The sequence below is a fragment of the Nannospalax galili genome, unplaced genomic scaffold (assembly GCF_000622305.1).
Source record: "Nannospalax galili isolate Female #2095 unplaced genomic scaffold, S.galili_v1.0 scaffold872, whole genome shotgun sequence".
NCBI classification, from domain to species: domain Eukaryota; kingdom Metazoa; phylum Chordata; class Mammalia; order Rodentia; family Spalacidae; genus Nannospalax; species Nannospalax galili.
Window position 1 is genome coordinate 887,318 of NW_008332654.1, and position 27,633 is coordinate 914,950.

At 36.3% G+C, this 27,633-nt stretch overlaps 1 protein-coding gene across 1 annotated transcript; it reads right to left on the reverse strand.

The window, feature by feature from the left end:
* On the reverse strand, window positions 1-26,261 carry Calb1 (calbindin 1). The gene is made up of 11 exons (XM_008827618.3): window positions 25,964-26,261; window positions 25,397-25,473; window positions 21,647-21,721; window positions 11,871-11,954; window positions 11,683-11,739; window positions 7,836-7,913; window positions 5,699-5,754; window positions 5,569-5,608; window positions 5,386-5,439; window positions 1,984-2,055; window positions 1-1,641 (listed from the first exon to the last, which is right to left on the reverse strand). The coding sequence occupies exons 1-11, from the start codon at window positions 26,040-26,042 to the stop codon at window positions 1,528-1,530; spliced, it is 786 nt and encodes a 261-aa protein (XP_008825840.1). The 5' UTR covers window positions 26,043-26,261; the 3' UTR covers window positions 1-1,527.
* Between the last annotated feature and the right edge of the window lie 1,372 nt (window positions 26,262-27,633).

The window sequence follows — 27,633 nt, forward strand, 5'->3', positions numbered from 1 at the left end:
TTAAGATAATTTTCTTTATTTTTAGTGGTTAGTTTCAGTCTGCTGTTGCTGTTTCCGACTACCCACTGCGGCAAAGCCAGTCGACCACACGCTTACATCTTGGGCTAATTTTTTTCAGATCTCTTTTGTATTCATTCTTGAGGGAAAGAGCTGATACTTTTTGTTATTATTACGAATGGAAAAAAATAATTTTTGAATGGGAATATTCAAGCTGACCCAGACCTCCGTTAACTCTGGCAGGAACTATAAATTTCACATACTCTGTCATTGTCCCTCGTTTAGTAATAAAGAACCTGAGGTCAGTGACCATTATATGTCACCTATACCAGTATAGGCTACTCTAGCTAAAAATACATGAAATTGAGATACATGTGGGTCAAAGAAGGCTTTAGAATCTCCTTTTCTAGATAAGATAAATGATTATATTATTAATTCTCTCCTGAGTCTATTTTTAATTCATCTGAAACTCTGCAGCTAGAAATAGAGCTATTTTGTCTGATCTCAGTATGAAATATAGAATCCACAGGATACACAAAAGTATTGATGATATAACATTCAATAATCAGGTTACTAGGAATTTTACATTAAAATTCAATTATATAGTAAAAAATAGAGTAGTTATAGCTAGAAAAAAATATTTTCAGAGGCAGCAGATACCCTTGGTGGAAATGAACAGTTCTACATAGAAAATCCCGGAAGTATGCAAACTAGACACCAGGATACTCAGTACATTAAATTTAATCAGAGAGCACACACAGAATATGACATAGAACAGCAGTTTGCTAGAATAATCATAATCTGAAACACATGAAAATAATTTAGAAAATGGGTTAAGGTCATACTCTCTGGCAGTAGACTTGTTGGAAATATAGGCATAGAATCAGACAGAATTGTGTCATCTGACTACCTTCCCTTGCTACCAAATCAACTTGAGCCAATAGTGTGGTATCTATTTAAGCAGTAGACAGGTCACTGGTTAATAAACTAAATATCTAGGGAAACTGTTATATAACAAAGCCATAATTAACTAGCTATTGATATTTTGGTATTTCAGATGCAAAAGCACATCCCTTCTAATAGGTGGAAATACAGCTTAGAAGGACTCTGTGGGACAGTCCTGTGACTGTCTAAAATAAAAATGCTTGGCTTGTTATGTGTTATTTCTTACTCAGTGACAGATGTGTATTCACACATTGAACACTAGAATATCTGAGATTAATCTGGGTAGAAGTTTTAGGGAAATATCAGCTGTATTTATGAAAGCAAAAAACATGTTAGATTAATTTTTTAACTGGTTGAACTGACTGGCCTAAGCATGAACTTTCTCCTTTTCAATATATAGTTACAAAACTGTACATTACAAACAGTATAGAAACAAGCAGAAAAGAATGTGCCACACATCCTGGATAATTCTCTATATGCAGTGAAATTTACAGATATAAAAGAAAATACAGCCTACTCCTTCCTAGTGCACAGTAATGCTTTTAGATACAATGTATCGCTAGTAAGTAGTTATGGCCACCAACTCTAGTTGTCCCCAGCAGACAGAATAAGAGCAAGATCTGTTCGGTACAGCTTCCCTCCATCCGACAAAGCCATTATATTCTTCTTGTATGTAGTAATATTGTTAATATCCAGATCCTGTATAGGACATAGATGGCATTGTAATCCAATTAGACAGCAAAGGTAGTTAACTACTGCCCAGTGATAAAATGTGAGACCCAAATTGCTTGTTACAGCAAACCATTAAGAAAAGAACTAGACTAAATTCTTCTATAACTGTGAATAACCACAAGTTGTTTCTTTAAAAATTCTGTTTAGCACTATAAACCAATTTCAGCTACAAGCAAATTGAATTAAAACTCAAAATCTGTTTCTGCTCCTCTGTAAATTTTTTTGAGTAGATTTCTGAATAGATGTATGGTTGTTTCTGGGTAGTTCCTTAAAGTATGCTTAGGAAATAAATGGTGGGAACTGGATTACCTGTTTGTTCTTCTCACACAGGTCTTTCAGTAAGGCATCCAGCTCATTTTCATCTATGTATCCATTGCCGTCCTGGGGGCAGAGAAATAGAACAGTACACAAGGGAAGTAACTGCAGTCCTCAGAAAATCACTCTTGTCATGTATTCTAACCTGCTCCATCAGGCCCTTTGCTCTTCCCTGGTTGCAAAATAGGTGAGTGGCCTCCCACTCAGCACTTATGTTTGTGAAATAGCTTGGGCTTTTTAAAGAATTTTCATGTTTAATATTTTACTTTATGTTAACAGTTTCTCCAGTTGGAATAAGTAAATAACTAAAAGTAAATATGCTCCTGTGGCAAATGAGAACATTGTAGCTGGGGAAGCTGTGACTGACTTGATGTCACACCAGCAGGTGGCACTTGTGGAGAGCCTGGGTCCAGGAGTAGTGAAATTAGAGGCCCAAAGCATGGACTGACAACCTTCCAAACAACCTTTCCTTACATGCACTATGTTTGCATTTACTATGTGGGAGGCTTCTTTGGAAGATTTTCCTTTAGCTTAAATCCTCATCCAATCCTGCAAGTAGTGTTATTGTCTCTTGCTTACAAATGAAATTGTGGCAGAGAGGATTTGGATCCTTTGTGTAAGTCTCACAGCTGAAAATCATAGGCTAGGATTTAAATAAAGCTTTTGTAATGGAGATATGCGATAGTAAGTTTTCTGTGCAGAAAACGATTTGGTTGTGCAATTTTAGTAGTCTGTTTTTTAAATGGACTGTGAACCTGTACTTTGAGGCTTTAATTTTCCATTAGTGAATAATTTCCAAATTTTCCTTGAGAATCAAGTTATAGTTAAGAAAAGCTGAAAGGGAAGAATATAATATGATTTTTATGTATAGAATACTTAAAGATAAAAATGTGTTGGCATATTTAATAAGTAAACCTGGTAAGTTTATAAAATAGAGAAATCTACATCCAAAATTAGTTTTGTTTCTACATTGACAAGAAACTATATGAAAAGGAATTAAAATTGCATTTACAGTAGTAGTAAAAAGGATGAATTGCTTAGGACTAAATGTAACAAAGGGGGTAAAAGACCGGTACACTGACAGTTGTAAAACTTTGATGAAAGAAATTGAACACAGAAGCCAATGGAAAGATGCCCTGTACTTATAGATTGGAATGCTTAATATTATCAAAGTATTCATGGTACTCAATTCTGAAGACTCAGTGTAATACCTTTCCAAACTCCAAAGGCATTTTTTTTTTGTGGAAATATGAAAGGTAAAGTTAAATTCCTACAGAACCAAAGAAGAACTTAATGCTGAAACAGCTTTGAGAAAAAAGGGACAAAAATGGGGGCATTGGGATGACAAGATGGCTCAGTGGGTAAAGATACTTGCTGTCCTGCCTGACAACTTGAGTTTGGTCCTCTAGATTCGGGTGGTGGAAGGAGAGAACTGATTCCCACAGTTATCCTTTGATCTCCACACATACACTGTGGCCTGCCTCACACCCCACCCCAATAAATAAATGTAAAAGAATCTGAAAGCATCGGCAGTTTGTGATTTCAAAATATATCACAGTTATAGTAACTACAACAGTACCGTTATAACTCAGAGACTGTTACGTAGATCGATGCAACAGAAAAGAGAGCTCAGAAATTTGTCTACATGTGTAAATCAATTGATCTTTCACTAGGAGACGGAGTGTAGAGATAAGGATATTCCTTTCAACAAATTCAACAGATATTATGGGTAAAATTGTATGGCCACATGCAGAAGGGAAAAAATTAGATCCTTGTTTTTACTATGAACAAAAATCAACTTAATATAAAGATTTAAATAGTAAAGATACAAAATTCCCAAAAGAAAACAGGTAAAAAAGTTTAAGACACTGGTCTTAGCATTGAGTTCATGGATGTGATCTCATAAGCAAAACTGTACAGTGGAACTCCATCAATCTGAAAAAAGGAGTCATCAACAGTGAAAAATGGGCATGGAATGGGAGAAGATATTTGTAAGCTATTTATAAATGCAGTGTTCATTCCTTACCTAAAAGGAATATAGTAATCAAACATGTAAGGGACACTTACAATTTGCCAGCATAAGAATAATTTGCTTTAAAAAAATAGGCTAAAGAATAAGAGAGTGCAGAGTGTGTGTCCCTGGATAGGATTCCTAAGTTAAAACTCTCTCACCCACAGCTCAGGGACCACTGTGGAAGAGGGAGCTTCTGGAAAGATTGTAAGAGCCAGGGTTGGTCCATGGACACGGGGAAGCAGAGGCTTACAGGCCACTGGAGGCTTATACATATGAACTTATGGCAATGATGGCATTGAGCACAAGACCCATGCCAACTCAATCAGACAAGAGCCCAGAGTGGAGCTAGGGAAATGGGTGGTGGGTCGGCACTACTAGTTAAGGGAGAGTAGACCTTTCCAATATTCTCTAGATAGGCTGACTAGATTCCAGTGGATGAATTTACACCAAAAGACATATGGGTACAATTGCTTGACTGGATAGGGCTTAACATGTATAGCAGAGTACATGACGAGTGGGGGGTCATGGATGGGGAGGGAGGTCTAAATTTGATTTAAGAACTGTTGTATGAAATGTACAAAATCTCAATAAAAAATTTAAAAAATAGGCTACAAAATGTGAATAGACACTTTTCCAAAGAAGACATAAACGACTAATGAGTTCATGAAAAGATGGTCTATGTCTTTGATGGTCACAGAAATGCAGATTAAAACTTATATGAGATCTCACTTCATATCTGCTAGAATGGCTGTTATCAAACAGGCAAAGGAAACAGGTGTTGCAGAGGATAGAAAGAGACTGAGTTCCTGTATGCTGTTGATAGAAATTTGAAATGATGCAACCACTGTGCAAAATAGTATGAAGAGACACCAAAAATTAAAAATATAACTACCATATGATCTAGCAAATCCCAATTCTGGTTCTTTAAAAGGACCAGGATCCCAAAGAGATAGTAGCATTCACAATAGCTAAGATATGAAAATAGTTGAATAGGTGAAGATTATATAAAAAGAAATTATATATACATGTAAATATAAAATGTAATATTATTCAGAATTTAGAAAGAAGGAAATTCTGCAATATATATGATAAATGATAGGTATTGGATGATTCCACTTACACAATGTTTCCACAATAGTGAAACTCATGGAATCAGTGTAGAGTACTTTCTGTCAGGATGGGGAAAGTGGAATGGGAAGTCACTAATGGGCATAAAGTCTCAACTATGCAAGATAAATCAGTTCTAAAGAGGTGCTGCACAACACTGTCTGCAATTCACAAATACTGTATTTTCCACTTAAAAGTTTCAGAGCCGAGATTTCATACTAAATTATTTATTGTAAGATTTTTTTAAGTGAAAAAAGTAAAGAAAACACTTTTACCTGATCATATAACTCAAAAGCCTTATTGAACTCTTTCCCACACATTTTGATTCCCTAAGAGACAGAGAAGAAAGAAGAGGTCAAACCACTGCACTGTATTTCAATGTGTTTCTCTTGACAAATCTCCCACATTCTGACTTTTCAAGGAAAATTTTTATTTACTATAGAGAAAAAAGTAAATACCTGAAATTTAAGAAGAAAATTCTCCTGCACTGGTAGTAACCTGTTGAGAGAAAAACATTATGTTAATAGAGTGGAGCTTTAGATGAGGACCAGCTTATTCTAACGTTATTCGCACAATTCCAAAACTCACCTGGCCATCTCAGTCAATTCCAGCTTCCCATCATTATTTGAATCAAATAATTTCAGCTGAAAGACAGTGTCATTATTTGAACCACTTAGCCATGAATTATTAAATGAAGGAGACAAGCATCAAACAATCTGAGTGTCTGCTAGGCAAGCATGCTACTGCTGAGCTACCTCCCCAGCCCCTGGCTGTCCTTTTAAAGCATACACTGCAAACAAGACAATTAGTATAAGTAAATAAACAAACAAATAAATCTTTATAGAGTAGACATTTTGAGTAATTTCAAATTGTCAAATTTTCCATTGGATACTAGAAACTTAACATTCCCTAACTCTCTCTTGTACTCACACACATATGACATACTGAGACACCATAAGTACATATAGCAATATTTGGGAAGCATTCACATTTCTAGAAAGCAGCAATGATTACCATAAGTAAACAAATCCTGTAATTATCATATATGAAATACATATGATATACATACACTAAATATATAAAAAGAAGTATTATTTTTGAGAAGTGAGCTGTGATAATGACATAATGCTTAGAGTTTTTGTGATTTGAGATGCTCAAAGAATTCTTTGTTGGAAGCAGGTTTTTTTCAGGGTCCTATACTGAGACAACATTTTATAATTCATTGACCATACATTCTAATATTGTCACATTCTCTACCAAGATACTAGACAACTAGATCATAGAGTTTAGTGCCCATAGGGAAATGTTTCCTCATCTATATATTTAAATTTTAATTAGTTCTTGATTAATTTGCTTCCTGGATTGGAACTGGTTTGTGACATTTAATCAGATCTACTGGGTCAGTCCAACAGGGGAAGATCCCATCTGAGTGGTTTTTTGAAAGACTGCTTCAAATGTCTACCTGGAAAGGAGACCTGACTTTAAATAGTCATCCCTTAAGATTGAGACGAAATAGAAAATTGGCAAATGTAGGTTATTGTCCATTTCCCGAAGAAAGATTCAGAGCATAGATCTACCCTTCATGACAAAGCAAGAAAGTCTACCACCTGTTTGCTAACACTACTGGAAGCAAAAGTGTACTGGGGAATTAAAGAAGACCATGGAAAATCTTTTTTAAATAAAGACTTTTAATTTAATTAATCAAAGACCAGTCCCTATTTATAATAAATGTAACTGTTCAGTCAATAAGACAACAGTTTTGTTTCTGTTTTCCAAAATATAGTGAGCCAAGAGCCTACAAGTTAATCTTAGCTACACTGAATAGAACAAAACCCTTTATAAGATTGTTCTTTGGGGTAACTTAAAGCCCAAGTTCTTTGTCAATCCATGTAGTGCAGAAGTTCTGATTCAGTAATATTTTATGTTTTACTTTGGGGTTGGAATTCATAGTAACTTCACAGCATGTAGAGCAAATGTAAACATGCATACTGTCTGGAAATGTTAATCATGTAATAAATTAAAATGAGCAAACCACCTACTTAAGACAATGTAACTTCATGGACACTCGCTTATTTTGTCTAGAACTCCATTAATTTATTTGCTTGTCTGTCCCTAAAACATTAGGCAACTTTGTGTAAAGGTTTTTTTGTTACTCTGTTATTCACATTTCACAACAAATGTTGTTTATGCTATCTATCAAAGCATCAGGACTAAGGTATATTTGAATTTATACATTCATAGCATCAGTACAATACTTTATACTAACAAAAATAAAAATAATCAAACTTATTTTAAGTACTTATAGACTAGCTATCAGTTTTCTTTAAACTATAGAAAAGTATTTGATTTCCTAAACTGTGATAAAATAGCTTCAGAATGTCTATGAGTTAGGGATGATGTAACTATACTTTGTATATAAATATAATATGTAAAATATACATAATTTAGTGATATAATTATACTGGCTTTTAAAGCAAAGTCATCTTTTGAGAGATAATGATGATGTGGCAACCCAGGTGTTGAGCTGTGAAATCAGTACCTGCAGCACTGACCAGATGTAAATGTCCTTAAGGTATTTTAGTTTTCCCATGAAATGACTTCTGTGGATATTTGATATCCAAACCATGGTTTATTTATTCCATCCTGGGTGGCCTTGACAATTAGCAAAAACACAGACGTTGCATTTCATGAGCTCTTGCCTAAATCTTTTCCAGTTCAGTCTTACCATCAGGTCTGTATACTCAGCAAGTTTTGTGTCATCCACAGTCTTGTTTGCTTTTTCTAGTAGGTCCTTTAGAAAGTTCTGTGAAAAGAAAGAACACTTAGAAAAATTTCATGTCATCGTTAGTGTATAGTTTGCAACAGAAAATATCTGGATGAACACACAGGAAACCTCTTTATGAGAGTGGAGCCAGGTGAGGCGAAGACCTTGGAAGTCATGTGGTTATTGTGACATTCCAATAATGAAATTGCCTTTGACAGGCACAATAACTGCTTCTCACAGAGACCCAATTTGTCTTAGTCTGAGCTGTATCGTGCTTTTGTGATTAATTGCAATTAAAGGATGGTGTGGGTTGTTCACTGCATAAGGATCTGGATTAAAAATTTTAAAAATTATTTATTATTTTTATTTTATGTGTATGAGTGTATTGCCTGCATGTATGTGAGTGCACCCATTTTGTGCAATGCCACAGAGGTCAGAAGAGGGCTTCGGATTCCCTGGAACTGGAGTTAAGGACAGTTCATAGCTGCCATGTGGGTGCTGGGAATTGAGCCTGGGTCCTTTGTAAGAGCAGTCAGTGCTCTTAACCACTGAGCCGTCTCTCCAGCCCTTGGCTTAAAAAAATTTTAAACCAGTCCAATGGATGCTTCTTTTCACAGGTTCTAATGTGATCTTCCATAAGAAGTAGAAGGTCCTCTTTCTGTACCTCTGTAACATGTGTGAAAAATTATCAGCAAACTAGATGGACTCTACCTCCAATTCAAATGCATTTTGTGTCTCCTGGGCACTGTTTTCTTACCAGATTGTAGCTAGTGTAAAGCCTGTTTTCCAAATGGCCAGGTGATTAATTTTTAGGCTTCACAGAATCCAAAGAATCTGTTAAAATGCTTCTGCTGACTGTACAAACTAAAACAGTTGATCTCAGATGATAACATAGAATCCTTGAAGGACATATGAATCATATTAGAGATTAATGTGGGAAGGACAGAAAAAAGATGATTATTAACTTGACAGTTGGAACTTAGGAGCAAGTTTAATTTTTTAAAGAGATAAAAATGGTTTAAAAAGCTTTGCAAAAGCTCGCCATATAAATGTCAGTGCAAGTTCTGATGTTCACTTGAAACTCTTTAATTTTATCAGGAAATGAATTAATGTAACTATGGAAGTTGAGCAGATGCTGTGCCCAGTCAGTCTGAAGGACTGGGTTTCTTTGTTGCAGCAGAGGTTTGTCATCTCCTAAAGAGTACCAGCTTTCCTGGGTGGATTTGACTTCACTCTTCAAGGATGGAAATCCTTTTCTAGGTCTGATAAATTTTTCACGTCAAGCATTCTGTTTCAGATCCAAAGTGAGCATGGAAAATTCAAAGTTATCTGGTGGGGGCGAATTTTATTTTTGAGCCTTCTAAGACTTTTGTCAGAGATTAATTGGGTTAAAAAGCCTCATCAGAGACTGAAATGGCGGTCACAAAAATAGCCTGGAAGAGACCTTGGGACACAAAGATTCAAAGTCATGTCTGGGAGCAACCAGTGTTTTACTCTATTACAGATCTTAAAATTAGCTTTCTTTCCTTAAAATGAGCTTTCTTGAAAGATCCATTAAAAAAGAGTGCCAACTTATCTTCAAAATTCCCCAGGGAGGAGGACTTCTATTTAGAATTTCCTTTCTGAGAATAAAATTTAGAACAAAGAAAGAGACTTTTAGAATATTTTGAGGTCAGTATTGAAATGAGCTAACGTTTTCATTGTGTACTGAGATGATTTTTTAAAAATAATTCTTTTGGTCTAATAGAATAAAAACACAATAACTTCCCTGTCACCTCGTGGGTTCTAGTTGCAGAACTACAAGTGTTTAAAAGACATTGCTTTTAGGAATTTCATATTAAAAATGTTCACACTTTAGTGAGGCTGAGTTGAATATGTTATAGCAATTTCATAGTGGCACAAATGTGCCAGTTCAATCTTTAAAACTGTATGCTTCTTAAATTATACTGAACTATGGCTAGGAAAACAATACTCCTCTTTCCCCACATAGCAGCATGGACATACCCTCAGTAGGTGAAGCTTGAGGGTGTGTAGTGCTGTAGAGAAAAAGCCTTGCTACATAGAGCCTAGGTTGTCTTCCTAGGCAGGCATGTAATTTTGAAAAATTCCTCAGTCACTGAACTTCTGTCTCCCTGTACATTGGGGGTAGTAATAACTGCCTTGTAAGTTTTTGAAGATTAAATGCTAAGATACATTTCAAGCACACAGTAATCTGTCTGCTTCATAGGAGGTACACATTCAGTGCTCAATAAATATTAACTTGTTTCCTTTAAATTAAAAAAATTATTTTGACGCCGGGTGAGGTGGCACATGCCTTTAATCCCAGCACTCAGGAGGCAGAGGCAGGTGGATCTCTGTGAGTTTGAGGCCATCTTGGTCTACGTAGTGAGTTTCAGGCCAGCTGGGGCTGTAGAGAGACCCTGTCTTAAAAAGACTAAAAATTATTTATTTATTTATTTATTTATTTATTTATTTTGTGTGTGTGTGTCTCTGTGTGTGCAGGTATGTGCATGCCATGGAACACATGTCGAGGTCAGAAAACTGTCCTTCTATCACATAGGTCCCACGGGACTGAACTCAAGTTGTCAGGCTCGGTGGTGGGTACCTTCAGCCAATGGCCAACTCACCAGCCATGGCTTCCCTTTTTATCATTCTGTATTCAAAAATTAGAGGAAATATGGCCTTTTGCACTAAGACATCTTATAGTTGACTTTAGAGGTGAAAGATGTACCTCCGTTTCTGAAAGGTCAGTGATTGAGTTCCAGTATAGTATAATTTAGTATGCTTCGTATTTCACAGAATCCTGTGTGGCATTTTACTTGAGCCTTGCAATACACCTGAGAACTTTATTATCCCTGGTATCATTATCTCTGCATTTATTTATTTAGACAGGATCTCGCTGCAGCCCCAGCTGGCCTGGCACTTGCTATGTAGACCAAGTTGGACTCTTCTACAGAGATCTGCCTGTTTCTGCCTCCTGAGTGCTACGTTTAAAGGCATGCACCACCATGCCTGGCTTATTACCTCTGTTTTTAAAGATGAAAAGTTAGAGAACTGATGTAGAGATTTTCCCAAAGTACATCTTTATTTGAGATTTCTTTTCCTTATATCCTTCTCTCTGGGATCACTTCATTTTCTCCTTGAGCTATGAATTGATAGAATCATTTTAAAAATTTCAGTTTTCCAAAATTTAATTACATAATTGATATTGTTGAGAAGCAGGAGGACTTGTGATGTGTCTAGGACCTTGTATATGAATGAGTCTGGGATTAAAATTGCAACCCTGTGTCTTATTTCTGAGTGGTCAGTGGATCTTTTAACTTTTATAGACCTTTTGTCACTGGGGTAATGCTAAACTCACAGATTTCATGTAAAGATGAAATAAGTATGTATATGGTACAAGTGTCTTTGTACTATTTCTTCTTTCAAAAGAGAAATCCATATAGGTGTTCAGTTGTTAAAATTAAATTTCAAATTTCAATGGTGCATAGTAAGTTATTTGGCTTGTGTTGTTAGTTATATCTATCTATGTGTGTCTGTCTGTTTATCATCTATCTGTCGGTCTTACATAACACTTTATGTACACCACAGAAAAATGCTAATTTCTTGCACTGACGAACAGAATTTCAAGAAGCGCTTGAAGTCTCTTTTTCGATCTGGTGTTTCATTAATGATGTGCAGAGTGGGTGAAAATGTGCCATTGCTCAACATGAGTTTCTTTTGTGGGAGGTTTTTTAAAAAGCTATGAATCCCTTAGCAGTTCATGGTTGCATTCGGAAGAAGTTAACCTAAGCTTCTATTGGCTTACCTTAAGTTCCTCAGTTTCTATGAAGCCACTGTGATCAGTATCATACTTTCGCCAAGTCTGTGAGGAATTTAGAGAAGGAAAACCATATTTTAATAGAAAACAACCAAAACATAACAAAACACTACCCCCCCCAAGCCCCCCAAATTTTCCTACTTTCAGCAGCTTTCTTAAAGTGAGAACTTTTTTACCTTCATGAATTCTTCACAGGATTTCAGTTGCTGGCATCGGAAGAGCAGAAGGAAATTCTCTTCTGTGGGTAAGACGTGAGCCAACTGGAAAAGGCAAAAACAGAGAAACACTGTGGTGAGTGTTCGAAAACAAGCCTCTGGCATCACCTGCTGCTTTAGCTTTGCCTCAAAATGTTCCTAAGAGACAACTGCATTGACTAGGAAAGTAGGTGAGAAAAACATCAGTTGACTTTCCCTTTCCGGTTCTGTGCTTCTGTAAAGTGCTGAGGTGTGTTGCAATGCCTGTGCTTAAGCACCTGGCTCCTCAGTCCAGGAGATGGCTGTGGTGGTCCACTGCAGAGCAGGCAGGTGCATGCTGCTTGACTGCTGTGCCACCCATCAGGTCTCAGGCTTCTCGGGGTGTGTAGAGTGGCACACGTGGTGGTTACAAATAAATTTTATATGAAATGACAGAAACTAAGAAACATGAATATAGGAAAAAGGAAGGAAGAAAAAAATACATGTGTAAGTCTGGAGAGAAACGCAAGAGGAGCTGAGCCAAAGACAAGTGCAAAGCAGTAGAAAGGGGAGGAAAAACAGGTCACAATAAACAGGGGGACTGAACAGTGTTAGGGAAAGTGGATGCTTAAATCGCTCTTCTCTGTGGAAACGATGTCTGCTGCTTGATGCTGGGGCTTGGGTTAATTTTGATCTTCACTGTGTGACTCTATGACATTTTCCCTTAGATCTCATTTTATAACTTCAGTACTTCTCTCTTTTTTGAAGGATTAGAGGACTACAGATCCCATTTTAAGACTAATATAATCTATTGCATGCAGAGAAGGAGGGAGCTGGATTGATGGCTCCACTGCCGACATGAGTTCTATTTCTGGTTCAGCTGCTAATGAGCTGTGGTCCCCAGCAACTTCATCAGCCATTTCTGGACCTCAGCATCCTCATCATTAGAAAAAGGAGGTGAAGGAGAAACCAATGTCTTAGGCTCAGAGTGTATGCTGTTGCAATTCCTAAATTTGCTTCATCATTAAAGAACAAATCCACACATACCACTTTTTGAATTCCCTGAAGTTCAGACATGGCCCTCACCTTTGGTGCTTATACCACAAATCTGTCTAGGTCAGAGATACTTAACTCATGACCTTTTTCTCCTGAGAAAGTTTTACACGACCTCAGGCACACAGGTCTATAATATAAATATAGAAATAAAAAATTTACTGGTAACAAATCTTAAAGAAAACTATTGTAAAATATTTTTGAATTCCCTGAAGTTCAGACATGGCCCTCACCTTTGGTGCTTATACCACAAATCTGTCTAGGTCAGAGATACTTAACTCATGACCTTTTTCTCCTGAGAAAGTTTTACACGACCTCAGGCACACAGGTCTATAATATAAATATAGAAATAAAAAATTTACTGGTAACAAATCTTAAAGAAAACTATTGTAAAATATAAAATAAATATTTGATACTGCTGGATGTAGAGCACCTTCAGTATTTTTCAAAATTGACCTAATTATGATTTTATAGTAACCAGTGCTGTGAACAGTGTTTCACATAAATATACAGTATAATAGGGCAGAAGTATGTTTTAAATGATTACAGAAATTTGTTGAAAATTCTGTCCTAATCCTGTCAAAATTCATTGAATCATTTTTTGTGAAACCCATCAGCAACATTTTGAGATCAAGCATTCTAACACAACACAGTCCAGAGACTAATGTGATCTGTACTGAAGAATGAAGGTAGGAAAATATTAAAAGCCTTTGTTTTCTCTAACTAAGCTGCTATTTTTTGTAAGATCAGAAAACTTTTTATATGCAATAAAAACACTGCAGTTCATAATATGCATTCCTGTCAAGTCAGCTGTTTCAGGAAGCCTTTGTTTCAGTTATGTAGTATGACAGCATGTGCAGGGTCAAGGGTACATGTGGTGTGTTCAGCACTGAGGCTGCCATGAAGTTGTTGTACAAGGCAACTCAGGGGACTGAGTGCTGCCGCAAACACCTTCACTTCATTGCTCTTTTGATTTTGAATTAATTTTTGATAGTTTTATATTCAGAACCTTTTACATTTTACCCAATTTTTGCCACCTTCATATAAGGTCGCTACCCCCAGTTCAAGAACTTGTAATCTAGATTAACTTTAAGATCATAACCAGCCCTAAAATTTCTACTGAATGATAGAAGAGACTATCAAACCTATTAAAATTTTTTGTCATCTGTTTAGGTTCAGTAAAATTTGAAGTTTAACACAAAACTCCATTTTGCTTTCCATGTGAACAATCACATAATTATTCCTTATATGGCATCTGTCCTTTAAATTATTAATTTAAAAAATGAAATCAACTTTTGGTCCATAAACAGTGTGAGAGAGAGAGAGAGAGAGAGAGAGAGAGAGAGAGAGAGAGAGAGGGAGAGAGAGAGGTCATGTAATTTAATAAGCTTAAGCCTTGTCTGTGTACTTTGACTTCTTTGAATTCTTCAGTCATAAAATTCTACACCTCAGAAACAACGCCATTCAATTTAATTCAAGGCTTAAAAGCGTTGAATTTTTGAGTCAAAGATTGTAAGATGAAAAGAGATTGTATGATCTGATCTCTGAAAGTTACTTTAATTTGATGATCATTAGTAATTTAAGTCAGCAACATGCTCTTTGAAGATAGTAATAAGATAGCTTGGTGGCTTCTTCTCTCTTGGACACAAATGAAGCATTTAACGATTGCTATTTGTGGCTCTGTTAGGCTGTGTTTGTTTCTACTCATTGAAATCTAGAACTTCCTCATGAATTGTCCTTTCCTCTGCATCTGTATGCAAGCTGCTAGTGGACAGTTGCTATAAATGATTTTCATTACTAAAGAAGCATAAGTTAGGCCAGAAAGTAGGTCTCCAGTGAAGCTAAATGGAAGAGAAGAGGGAGGGAGAACTGCAGGCTGGACAGGGGAAGGTCTTCACAGAGAGGAGCAGCCAGGCTCCTGAAGCCTCATGTAAAATGCTGGCTATTATAATGCTGAAGGCATTCTGGAGAAGATTTCTTTTAGGACTTCAAAGGAGGAGAGAGTATTGATCCAGCAAGGGGTGAGGACAAAAGATAAGAGAATAGAAATCTCAGGTCTCAAAGAGGGAGGAAATACATCAGGGGCAGACATATAGAGGAACAAATTGACTAATGGAACCCAGTGGTAAGTGTACATTTTGGAAGGGTTTATGTGATGCTGGAAGTTGTATTCTATTATAGTTGTGATTAATACAAGCATCCATTCAGGAAACTGGAAATTGCCAACCTCAATTCTTTCTTTGAATACTGGTATGTAACTTTCAAAATTTTGGTGGCCCTCTCCCAGGCCATCTCTTTCAAGAGCTCAGAGAATGCTTGTTGTCTGCATCCCATGACCATCTGGAATTGACGGAGCCCAGCATGTTAGGTGCTTGAAATTGAAATACATGCTTGTGACTTTCTTGATAATTTTGTTTAATTAGGAACACTTCATTGTCATGGTGTATAGCGAACAACTTTTACTGTTACCGTTTTCTATATTTCTTGAATTTTATAATTAATATATGTTACCTTAAAGTAAAAAAGAACTTTTCTTCTGAAAAATCCTCAAATATATAAAAATAGAAAAAATAAAATACACTAGTCAGTAATGGCATAATTTAAGATAAGGGAAATTTAACCATCTTTGTTTCATAAAGTTCATGTAACTCACAAAAAGTTCAGAGGTTTCTAGAATAGCAACTATAAAGAGAATGATATTCCTCTTTATGGCTAATATAGATGCATATTTCTTTGTGCATTTTGTTTTGATCTTAATTGTTCAAAATACTGATTGCAAGGCTGGGCATGGTGGCACATGCCTTTAATCCTGGCACTTGGGAGGCAGAGACAGGTAGATTGTTGTTAGTTCAAGGCCAGGCTGTTCTATATAGTGAGTTCTAGTTCAGCTAGGGTTACAGAATGACACTGTCTCAAAAAAGATAAAAAAAAATGTTGATTGTAGCTGGGTATGGTGGTGTATGCCTTTAGTCCCAGCACTTAGGCAGCAGAGGCAGGCAGATCTCTATGAGTTTAAAGCCAACCTGGTCTACAAAGCAAGTTTCAGACCAGCTGGGGCTACAGGGAGACCCCGTCTCAAAAAGACAGAAAAAAAAATCATATGTGTGGATAGTACGTCACTAGAATGAACATAAAGAAATTCTTTTCAAGGTGTGGTCCACAGTGTGGTGGTCCTGTGTTGCCTGTTGGTCCTTCTGTCGATGCTTCTGTATCAATATTGCAATTTCTAATGTGAGTATTTCTCCAGTGGCAGCATCTAAGGCAATGTCTAGAATGTGCCAAAGGTCTTTCCTAAAAGGTTTTAGGTAGGGCTATTTTATTTTCTGATTTGTCCATAGAAGTTCACAGTGCTGCTAATTTCAAGATTGTTGGTGAGTTTTCAGTTACTGGGCTACCTACTTGTCCTTTTATGAACATTCCAGTTCTTTTATATGAGTTGCAGAAGAAAGCGGAGTGTATTAAGAGGATGAATGGAAGGCAGATAGCTGTGGCTATAACGAGAATCCCTTAGGTCTTTACTTATGAGAATTGGTGGCTTGACACTGAAATAGACCAAACTGTTTGCCCAGCAACTGCATCAATAAATATTTTACTGATATAATGAATGTAAGTAACTATTTGTCAATAGTCAGTTGTAAATTTGTAGAAGTAAAGTTCCCTTAGACATATTTCAAATAACTTATTACTGGACTGTGGCTATGGGCTAGGGTGGTTATTGTGAGATACTTCCCAGACCTGTCTTCTAGTCCTGGGAGTATTGTTGTTCATGTAGATGTCAGGTTCCTTTGAGGGAATGTCTGGGCTGAAGACAGCTGCATCCTCAAGGAGACTGCATCCCACGATTAGTCCACATGGAAGCTCAACCCTCTCACTCAAAGCTTGGGAAAACTCCAAAGAGGCACCTCAACTTCAGAGCTCATTGAAGAATCAGATAAAGTCTCCATTAAGGCTCTGTCACAGCCCAATATCCCTCGTGGCCCAGTCCTTTTGTCTTTAGTTTCCTTCCACAGCATAAAGATAGATATTTCAACATGTACAACAGTTGTAATTCTTAACTTTTAAGGACAATTATGGAACATGTTAGCTTTCTTGAGCACGTAGTAGACAAGTATTCACCATTTCATTTGAAGAACCGAGAAACATTTTTCCTCATCATGAGAAGTGAATCTAGGAAACTTGGAAGGTAAACAATCATCTCATAGGTTTAAAATAATTTTGAGCTTAATAAATTACATAAGGAGAAAGAAGTGTTGGCATTCAGAACAGTAGGATAGGTTTTTCAGTAAGTTTTTTCTATCTTTTTTGAGAAAATACTTTATTATTTTTATCTTATGTGTATGAATGTATTGCCTGCATGTATATAAGTGTACCCATGTCATGCAATGCTTGTGGAAGTCAGAAGAGGGTGGCAGGTTCCCTGGAACTGGAGTTACAAATGGTTTTTAGCCACCATGTGTATGCTGGGAATCAAACTCAGGTCTTCTGCAGGAGCAGCTAGTGCCTGTTCTTAACCACTGAGCCATCTCTCCAGCCCCAGTCCCAGTTATTTCTGTCTTTAAAAATAATGCCAAGTATGCTCACTACGTTTTTGCAGTGGTCTGTTTATTTGACATGTATTATCTCCTTCGATGCTAACATTTATAACAGATGTAGGAAGTTAGTATATAGTCATGTCTGCTTACAGCCTGGGAAATAAAGATGTCCCCATGATGCTTTTCATATATTCTGTAGTTTGAGCCAGTTTTGAAGTAAAATTGTTTAACTTTTTTGATTTTGAGACATTTATTCCTTATTGTCAGCACTCTATAATCAAAAAGTTATTCTAGTAAATAATTAAAAAAATATCTACCCATAGCAAGTTTTAAAATCAGATTTCACCATCAATCATTTTCCCAAATTCTAAGGTAGGCAAGTAGTCTGCCAAGAAAAATTACCTTCCTTTGCCCTGGCTAAATTTACATACTTAAATCCCATTTTGAAAGACAAGAGGAAATGGCTAGAAAAGTGTCTGCTTTCCTGCCGTGGTTGTTACAGCTTCAGATTAAAGTAGCTTTTAGATCTATTTTTTCAGTGTATTTACTGACCTGGACAGATGGAAAAATTGAGACTAGAGAGGTTGGTAGGCTCCCACACATAGCCCAAGGGAGCAGAGGGACAGTGTAAAGATTTGACATTCAGCAAAGGGAAATATCTGTAGGCATGTACTGTGAGACCCAGAGAAAAATATGACCTGCTAAATCAGTCTTCCCATTTAATTATTTTAATGGGCCTTCTTTACAACAGAACTATGTTAGTCTGAATAAATTTAGAACACCTCTGACTGCCATGGTATTTGTTAAATTATCTAAGAATTTAAGTACTGTTGTTTTGAACATCTATTAATAATCTTGTTATTACTGAAACACATTCATATGATTTTAAAAATCTTTTGAAGGATGTTAAGTTACCAAATTCAGAAGTAAGCATATCAACACATAACTTTCCTTTCCATGTGCTTAGGTAAAAAAATGCATGTTGCATGATAGTGTCAGGCAACTTTATCAGGTCAGAACTTTTAAAAATTATCTGTTGTATTTTTCTGTCTTTAGTTCAGTTAGGTGGCTCCATTAGGGAAGAAGATTACTATGTAGATATTTATTTACTTTGATTAGACTTTGATGAATACTGAAGTATAATTACGAAGTAGGTATAACGTAAGCAAAACATTCAAGTACATTCAACCTTTCTCCTTTAACACCAAAGTTATTGTGTGTTTGGTAAGAGCTAGGAGATTATAATACACTGGAAAACATGGGGTTTTGTAGTCCTTTATAGCTAGATAGAATTTTTTATTGGAATCCCATTTTATATGTAGGACTTCTAAGCAAGTAATATCTTACATAGAATTGGAAAAAGGATGAACTGTATTTAATACAACATTCTGGTGTCATCGGATGGCATACTGTAAATTCAAACATTCTCCTCTGTCTCTTTTCCTGCTTTTCTGTGTAACTTTTTGTTTTTCTCTGGTGCTGCTTCAGAACCTTTCCTTTTTCTGCTCCTGCTTAGCCATCCTGAACCCATGCTGTGAACCCTCTAGCAGTCTCCTTCCTGCTCTTTCATAATCGAGTTCTCTTTTTCTCAGAGAATCCGTTCCACCTACCCTTCTCCAATATCTTGGCTAGTAATTCAATCATGAGGGCCTACAAATATAGCATACAGCATCACTCCGATATGATATTTGGTAGGTTTGGTCTCCCTCCCTCCTTCCCTCCCTCCCTCCCTCTCTCCCTCTCTCCTACTCTTCTTCCCTCTCTCCCTCCCTCTTTTTATCTCTCACTAGACAAGTACTCTGTTATTGAACTATATCTCCAAACCTCTTTACATTTTGAGATAAGTCTCACTAACTTGCCTAGGCAGGCCTTGATCTTGTGATCATCTTGTGTCACCCTCCGTGGTAGCAGGGATTACAGGCTTGTACTAGCAGCCTGGTGGTTAGGTATATTCATGCATCTAATACTTATAATGTTTCCAGTTTACTAAGGGTTTATCAAGATGTGACCCCATTTTGAGTTGAGTGACGTCTTGATTTTGTGCATCTCTAATTAGATCAGCGAAACCTAGAGTCTTGCCATAAATAACCATATGAAGTTTTAAAAAATCTTTCCTTTTTTTTTTTCCAGACAGGGTCTTGCTATATAGCCCTGGCTAGCCTGGAACTCACTTTGTAGACTAGGCTGGCCTTAAAACTCACAGAAATCCACCTACCTCTGTCTCCCTGGTGCTGGGATTAAAGGTGTATACCACCGAGACCAACTAAACATCTTTCATTTTAATGTAGAAAATGTGTTGATTATACTATTTTAAAAAGGTAGGCAGAGTGATTTAGGGGACTAGGACCAGCTTGTGACTATTCCATATTTAGTTCTGAGTTTTCTCTTTGACTTTAGGCAAACATACTGATGCTTCAGGTTCCTCAATTATAAACAGATCTTCATTTTATAGTTAGACTTTATTTTGTTATGAGGATCTTGAAAACAGATTGTAAGTTATATGCCACAGATGTAAAATCCTCTTCCTATTTTATTATTATAAAAGTTTCTTAGTATTTCCTCTTCTACCTTTCTTTCTTCATGCTCTTCTCTTCTATTTCTCTTTTTCCTCACACAGAAAACCTTCCCTTCCATGTAACAGTTCTTATCTCAAATGTGTGGGGAACATGTTTTGTTGGCTCTCTAAGACAATACATCTGTTAAGTGACCCTTAGCTTCTCATTTGCATTAAAGCTCAAATGATTGGACTATATTACATAGAGTAAAACCTGGGTACCCATATTCTCCATTTAAAAATTTAAAATTAAAGCTTTATAGTCACTGAAGAAATAAAATATAATAAATAGCTGAGCCCACTGGAGTCCTTCACCATGAAATGGTTAAATATAAGATGATAGTCTTTCTTTAACAAGAATTATAAAATATTTCAAACTCTGAAATAGTCAACATGGAATGATATCTGATTTTCAAAGTAGTTCTGATCATTATTATTCTCATTTCATTTATGTTCATTTAAAAGTAATTTTATTATTCTTGATTTCATCTCTTGATTAGTTGGCCTCTATATCAATTTGTCAGTTTCATGACTATTATCTATTTATACAATAATGAGTTACACATAGGCAAAAGGGGGAAGTGTATACTCCAGGGAGAAATTTTAATTACAAAGATAATAATAGTATGCCCTCCGTTCACTCTATTCATGGTTGGTGTTTAAAAATAAGTGTATTTTACTCTGGCATCATAAGTGTCCTAATAAGATCAATTATTTGAAAACCAGGTTAGTTCTCAGAATCATAAGTAAACTACAACTAAAATTTTTGAGACCCTCAATGCTTTACAACTGAATACACTGAGAACATTTTACAAAGAACATAATTATGCTTGTGATTTGGTATATTTTAAAACAAGACCTTATTAAATTGGGATAAGACTACTCAGTTTCTCTGACAGATTTCCAAAATAAGACAGCTGAGCTCACCCCAGTAGAAATAAGGGAAGCAGCAACTCTTTTGCAAATTGAGAATATAGATAGATACGCAGTTGATTTTGTTTCCTTGATTCATAGACAAAATAGGATGTATTTAAAATGAAAGTTCATTGTCAAAAGACAAGATTTGATACTTGCAGTTTTAACTTTTAGAGACTCAACCTGTACCAGATCATAAAGTATTCACTCACTGTAGGGAAGTTCGTGTCCTTTTGCTAGGGCCATCTGTCAGGCTGAAATAGTTTCAGAAACTAGGATGCAGCTTTTGCCATGACATCTTCATAGGGCTTTGAATATTTAATTTTAAAATTTGACAGTGTTAAACACTAGCAAATGAATCAGATACTTGGATACTGGACTCAAAGGGTGTGGATAGGGCACTGTGATCGATGCTCACTCAGAGGTTAGGTATTTGTTCCTCTAATACCATCAGTGCCAGTGAACAGTTAGGTGACAGAGATCTAGCTTTTCACTTCTCATTCTGTTTTATAATATAATTTAGTCTCTGGATTACATAAACTCTCAAGTTCCTTTTTCATTTCTAACATTTAAATTCTATGCACCTAAGTAGAAGTTTGCATATTATTGAGTTGAATAGCCCTCTATGAATGAGTCTTTCCATATTATGTTTAACCTAGGATGACTTGGTAAATTTCAAACTTGAAGTTACTCTATTATATTAGATAAATGCATGGGTTCCTTACCTCTACAATTCCTATTTTTCCATCATCTCTCTGCCCATACTGATCCACAAAGGTTTTCATCTCAGGCGATAACTCCTAAAATTATGAAAAAGCAGGTAAGACATTTGTAAAAAAAAAAAATCCATTTATGCTTGTAATGTTGATAAATTGCTGCAAAGAAAAATGAAAATGGGAACCATTTAGAATTATGTAATGTGATGGACTATTGTCATGAAAATTAGAGAGCAAAAAGATGGTTCTGACTACACAGGTTTAGGGATAGATAGTATTTATTAGTTTCAAATGAAATATTTGAATTATGGATAATTTTAGAATCAATCACTATAATTTATTTTCTATTATTAGTTTTGAGAATATGCTATCATTTTAAAATGAAGCCAGAATTATTCAATTCATAATCTTTACTGAATTTAAATATAATAGCTATTAGTACATCTTAATAATTGTTTGCTTTGTTGAAATTTATTTTATATTTCTGCACGATCTTGCCTTATAACATTTTCCTTATTTTAACATAATGCCTTACCTATAGTAGGTAGGAGCAGATTTTTGGCTTGGACAACCAAACTATGTGTATGTTAAAGAGTCTCAGTTTGTAAACAAGGACTCTTTCTAGTTTGAAACAGATGTGGGGTAATTAAGTAAAATTAGAAAACTAAACATTGAGGGGAAAGTGTGAAATAAGAAAATGACTTGACCAATTTTTACTCTCACTAAGAACTGTCAACATTGAAGATTTTTTTCTTTTAGGTCATTGACTTAATGTATATGGTCTTTGCCTCCCACAGGAACTTAGGGAACAATTTTCCAAGCTTGCTTTGTTTTCACTTTTCCCAAGATGATATAGTTTCTCCCATATATTTTGTACAATGCTCTGGAGTGACAAAGTAAATCTTATGAACTGTAAACTAGTCATATAGTATTCAGGAAGTTCAATTTTTTTACCCTTGGGTTTCAAACAAAGCTTACTTAAGATATCTCTATTGCATGAATTGAAGTCTATTTAAAATAGGTCAGCCCTTACTAATATCCTATTCTACATCCTTGGGAAGGCAAATTAAAGTCTCAGTTTTCATCGTAACAAAAAGACGATGGAACTGACCACACACATTTACTCTGGGGGTAGATGGCTGGATTAAGGTAGTATGATGGCAGTGCTGAAGCCCCAAAGCATTAATGTTAGCATTTACAAAACCTTTTTGAAATCAATGTAAACATGTTTAGTGGAACTAAGATAGCAAAAAGTAACAATGCAATTAAATTACAATGTGGTCTGAAAAGAACCCTTCTACTATGGGTAATTTTCCATTTGTATTTCTTAATTTTTGTTACAGGAACAATGATAAAAAAACAAAAGTGACCATCCCAACAGTGGCAGCAGTGGGCTGTCAGTCCCATACTTGCCACACCTATCTATAAGTGAAGAAAAAGCAAAACCTTTTTATATATTAAATATTAAAATTATTTAATACCATTAGTTCAATTAATAGAGTTGATATTTAGCTTGGAAATTTTCTGGGTGACAATTATGTCAAAATCAATGTTTTAAACGGTGAGAGACTTGTTCTTACTGTCATTATCAATTAAAGATTTATCAAGATGAGTGCAAATGTAACAATTAAGCATTGTGTTTAGTGTAAAAGAGTAGTGATTTCACAAATATATTTGGCTATTATTATATGCTTTAATGTTATAGTCACTTAGTAAAAGTTTAAAATTTCCCACTATTAATATGAAGAGACAAACCAGTGTTCTTCTTTGTTGTATAGTGGCTGGAAATATAAAGAAGTTTGGTTTACAAGGTCAGCGTGTGTGTTTTTAAAAAGAGAAGGAATACTTCAGTGGACTAGAATTATAAATAAAATGTGTCTAGTATATGAATTCTTAATCTAGATCTTGATTTAGATTTTTAACTATTCAAAACCAGTTACATAAGCCAGAAAAAATCAAAATGTTAAGCAAATTGATGTGACCACATACTTGTATTTACTATTATCAAATTATGATCGAATCAGAGATTCATATAGACCAAAATTAGATTCTAGAGAATAAAAAAATTAAGCTCTAAACTCTGTAACTCCAACATCAATTTTTTTTCTTTACATAAAAGTGAAAGTATTAAAATGCGAAGAGGAAGAAATGTCTGAAAAATATAGAACTCCTAAATATTTGAATTTATAGTATGGAAATAAATCTCAATGTTAAAATTATTTGTGGAAAAATTAAAATATGTTGACCCAGCTGCTGGAGGCACCCTCCAAAGTTGTAATTATAAATTTTATAAAAAATAACTCTCCATATGTATTTAATATATTTTAGGCAAGGAAGAGAATTGCTTTTGTCTTACCAGTTAAAGATCCATAGAACTATGATAGTATTACATGAATTTATTTATGTGGCAATGCATAAGTTGGAAGGAGGGCAAAGTGCAGAGAAGACATTTTCATTTGGTCTCATTCATTTATACTTTTAGATTACATTATAGTAAATCTGGGTAAAAGGATTCCTAGAGTTTGGTCTAGTTAAGGTCAATTTGGCATGATTTTAGCAATTTGATATTCTGCTTATAAGAAGTTAGAGTACATTTAGAACCTTCTGGGATTCTTTTGAGTATGTTGCAGAGATACATACCATACAAATTTCAACTTAATAGAACAAAAAGATAGTGAATTACACATACATACATACATACATCACTCAGCACCAGAAGTAGTGTTATACTATATAATATCTAGAGATGATGTATATGTCATCTTTAATGTAAACATTTCTTTTAATCACAGTCCAAAAAGCCAAAAACTGTTAATGTGTAACTAGTCCAGATCCAACGTTGCTTTCTGAAGGGCAGTCTTACATAAATACCAGCAGACTGGTAAAATTCTCAACCTATTTTCCTGTATACAAATATCTCAACATGTTTAAAAGCTGACTGGGTACAATTTATTTTTATGCTGACACTATCTTTTCTTAACAGATTAATTTATGCTAAAAGGAATTAATTTATAATTAATAATGGTCATTTATTTAACTAATGTTTTAAGTCACAAGTATAGCTTGTTTTAAAACATCACCAATTGTTTCTCATCAGAATATCTTTCTGCTTCCTACACTGTATGAAATTCTTAAAATGCTTTGTTTCCTACTGTTCTAATTTTTGAGTTTCTCTTGCTCAATAAAATGGAAATCTTTTCTTGCTAAGTCCTCATTCTCTCATGTTACAAGTTGGCCACCTTTCCTCAGGGAGAAGGGTCAAGACAAGGCTGTTTCCTTGTCTCCCCTCTCGGACTACACCAACAGCGCAGCAATAGTTGGCAATAAAATAAAAGATCTACAATCTGCAGATCCTCTCCTGACCACCAAGGGGCAGAAATGTATTTCTACTCCCTAACTTCTAGGCAAGGAAGGAGAAGTTAAAAATTACCCAACCTACTCATTGGTAGAAGTGTGGCTCTGCTAAAGGGTCTTATATACCAGTTCTTTTTAAGACCTATCAAGGCAAGGACAGGTATGGAATGTATATATATATATCCGATTTAAGACGATAGGGATTGTCCCTTTAGAAATCTCCCCCTCCCTCCTTCCTCCCATCACACCCTTTTTCTCCTGGTGCAATTTAGAAAGATGTTCTTTCTCATTTTCCTTAGTAACTTAGTCTTACTCTCTCCCACAAAGCACCGCCCCTGCCTTTTTTATGAAGCCCTCAAACGATTATGTTTTAGCGTTGAAAATTCTTCACAAACTTGAGCCTACCAATCCAGCCTTCTTTCGCGCCTGCAGGAGCTCCTGGATCAAGTTCTGCAGCTCCTTTCCTTCCAGGTAGCCACTTCCTGCAAAGACAAAGAGGCACCCGGTGTCAGATTTCTCATTCCAAGTTATTTTGTAGGCTCTTTCCAGGACAGCTATACTGGCAACCTGGGAGTCTTTCTAATCTAAGCATTGATTAATCTGCAATGGGTGCAGCCGCTGCAGCGCTCCCTTTTCGGCGTGTCAAACTTGGACCGCTCTGAAGGCAAAGGCGGAGAGCTGGAGTGCCGGGGACAGTCCTAGAAACTTTTGGGGACACGGTTCCCCAATCTTTGCTCTCTGTTCTATCTTTACTGTTCCTAGAAAGAGGAAGTTTACGGCGTAGGGATTATATACAAGCAATACAGACTTCCAGGTTGCTGGGTCGGCAGCTAGGGAGAGACAAGATAAGGCACGGTGGAGGACGAAGGAAAAAATAGAAAAGGAAGGCGATGGGATGAAGAAGCTCCTAGGAGGTCAGAGTGGGGAGGAAATGCAAGTGGGTTTTGAAAGGGTTAAAAAGAAGATACTCACCGTCAGAATCGAAATGAAGCCAGATTTCAAAAAACTGTGAGGCTGTGATCAGGGATGACTGCAGGTGGGATTCTGCCATTGTGCCGCTAGGTGTGTGTAAGTGTGGGAGTGTGTCCTCCGAGAGCACTGGGCACGAACCCCAGGGCCAGGAAGGCTGCGCAGGTAGAACTGGGGCGGTGTGGCCGGGCGCTGTCCGCGGTGCTGCTCGGCTCGGGCGTCCTCCGGAGTTTTCTGCACCCCCACCCAGTTGTCAGTATTTATCCGGATGGCCCCAAGCCGGGCCACGCCTCCTCCTGCCTCCTCTCCTCGCTCCCCGCCTCTTGCTCTCACCAATCTTCTTCCCCTCCCCTCCACCTTTCTTTCTTCCGGGGAAACAGCTGGAGCAGGAGTTTTGGAGTGTAGGAAGCAGCAGGTGGTGGGCATCCTTTGCTCAGAGATTGAATGCGGGGGACAGGCACATTTCTCCTTACATTCCCCTAGTTAAAGAAGGCTCTTATCCCTGAATAGTACAGTAAAGCAACATGTCTGGAAAGGGTTTGGTTTTCAGATGGAAAGGAAAGATGCTGAAGGGTAAACTACGTTAGTGATTATTATATCTGCATGCTATTTCTCGCACGGTTTAGTATTTGTTCGAACAAAACCAGAACAGGAGCATTTGCTTAATTTAATTAATGTATGTATACAATGGACTGATCGATCTCAATACTGACTCCATCTTGTGTTTATGAAGACCATCATATGGCTGTTTCAGATGCCAACTGCCCTTTCAGACACGAGAATGCAGGATTATGCTTTTCTTTGTTGTTGCTGCTGCTTTTGGGCTTGAAGTAGAATTATAATTGAAAAGCAATAGAATTAAATCATAAAAGTTTAAGATGTTAGAGAAGAAAGTGATCTTAGAGATACTGTTAGTTACTCCCTTGAATCTTAGAGTGAACTGAAGCAAAGGTAAGATAACATGTGGTCATGAGGTAAATTAGTGACCCAGTCAAAGCCCCCTTCAGTGACATTTCCACATTGACATCCTATTTCTATCTCTGGCCAAGAATTTTTTTAGACTCTGGAAATCACTAAAGTTGAAGAAAACTGCTGAATTCAATTTTTATGTTTAGTATTTTAATGTAACAAATGCTGTATTTAGATCATTTATCATTTGTGTAACTACCTCTAAAGTATCTAGCCTTCAATCTTTTGAGACCTTAATGCCTGCTGAAAATGTATCTGGTGTCTGGTTTCAGCAGTACAGGAGCAAAGGGAGGGAGTAAGAGAGCATTCAGATGCACCATTACAAACCCTCAAAACGAACTCACTGTGCTCCACGTTTGTTGTCTTGGGAAATCAGATATGAAAACCCTTACTTTGATGTTTCTGAGACTATGAATCTCTCCAGTAGTAAACTTGTGAGACTATGAATATCATTTGCAAAGACCATCAGTTTGGACCAGGACTATTTCAATAATGTTCTCCATACAGGCCTCACTGCATAGTACTTTGTGGTTCATAAATTTTTACTTTTGTTACCTTAACTGATTCTCATATACAGTCTCAACCTTACATTACAAAAGAGGCAAACAAATTTAAGAGATTAATGACATATTATTTGACTTACAAGAAGTATGTTAAATGCTCAGGTTTACATTTTCATTCATCCAATGAACAGCTATTAACAC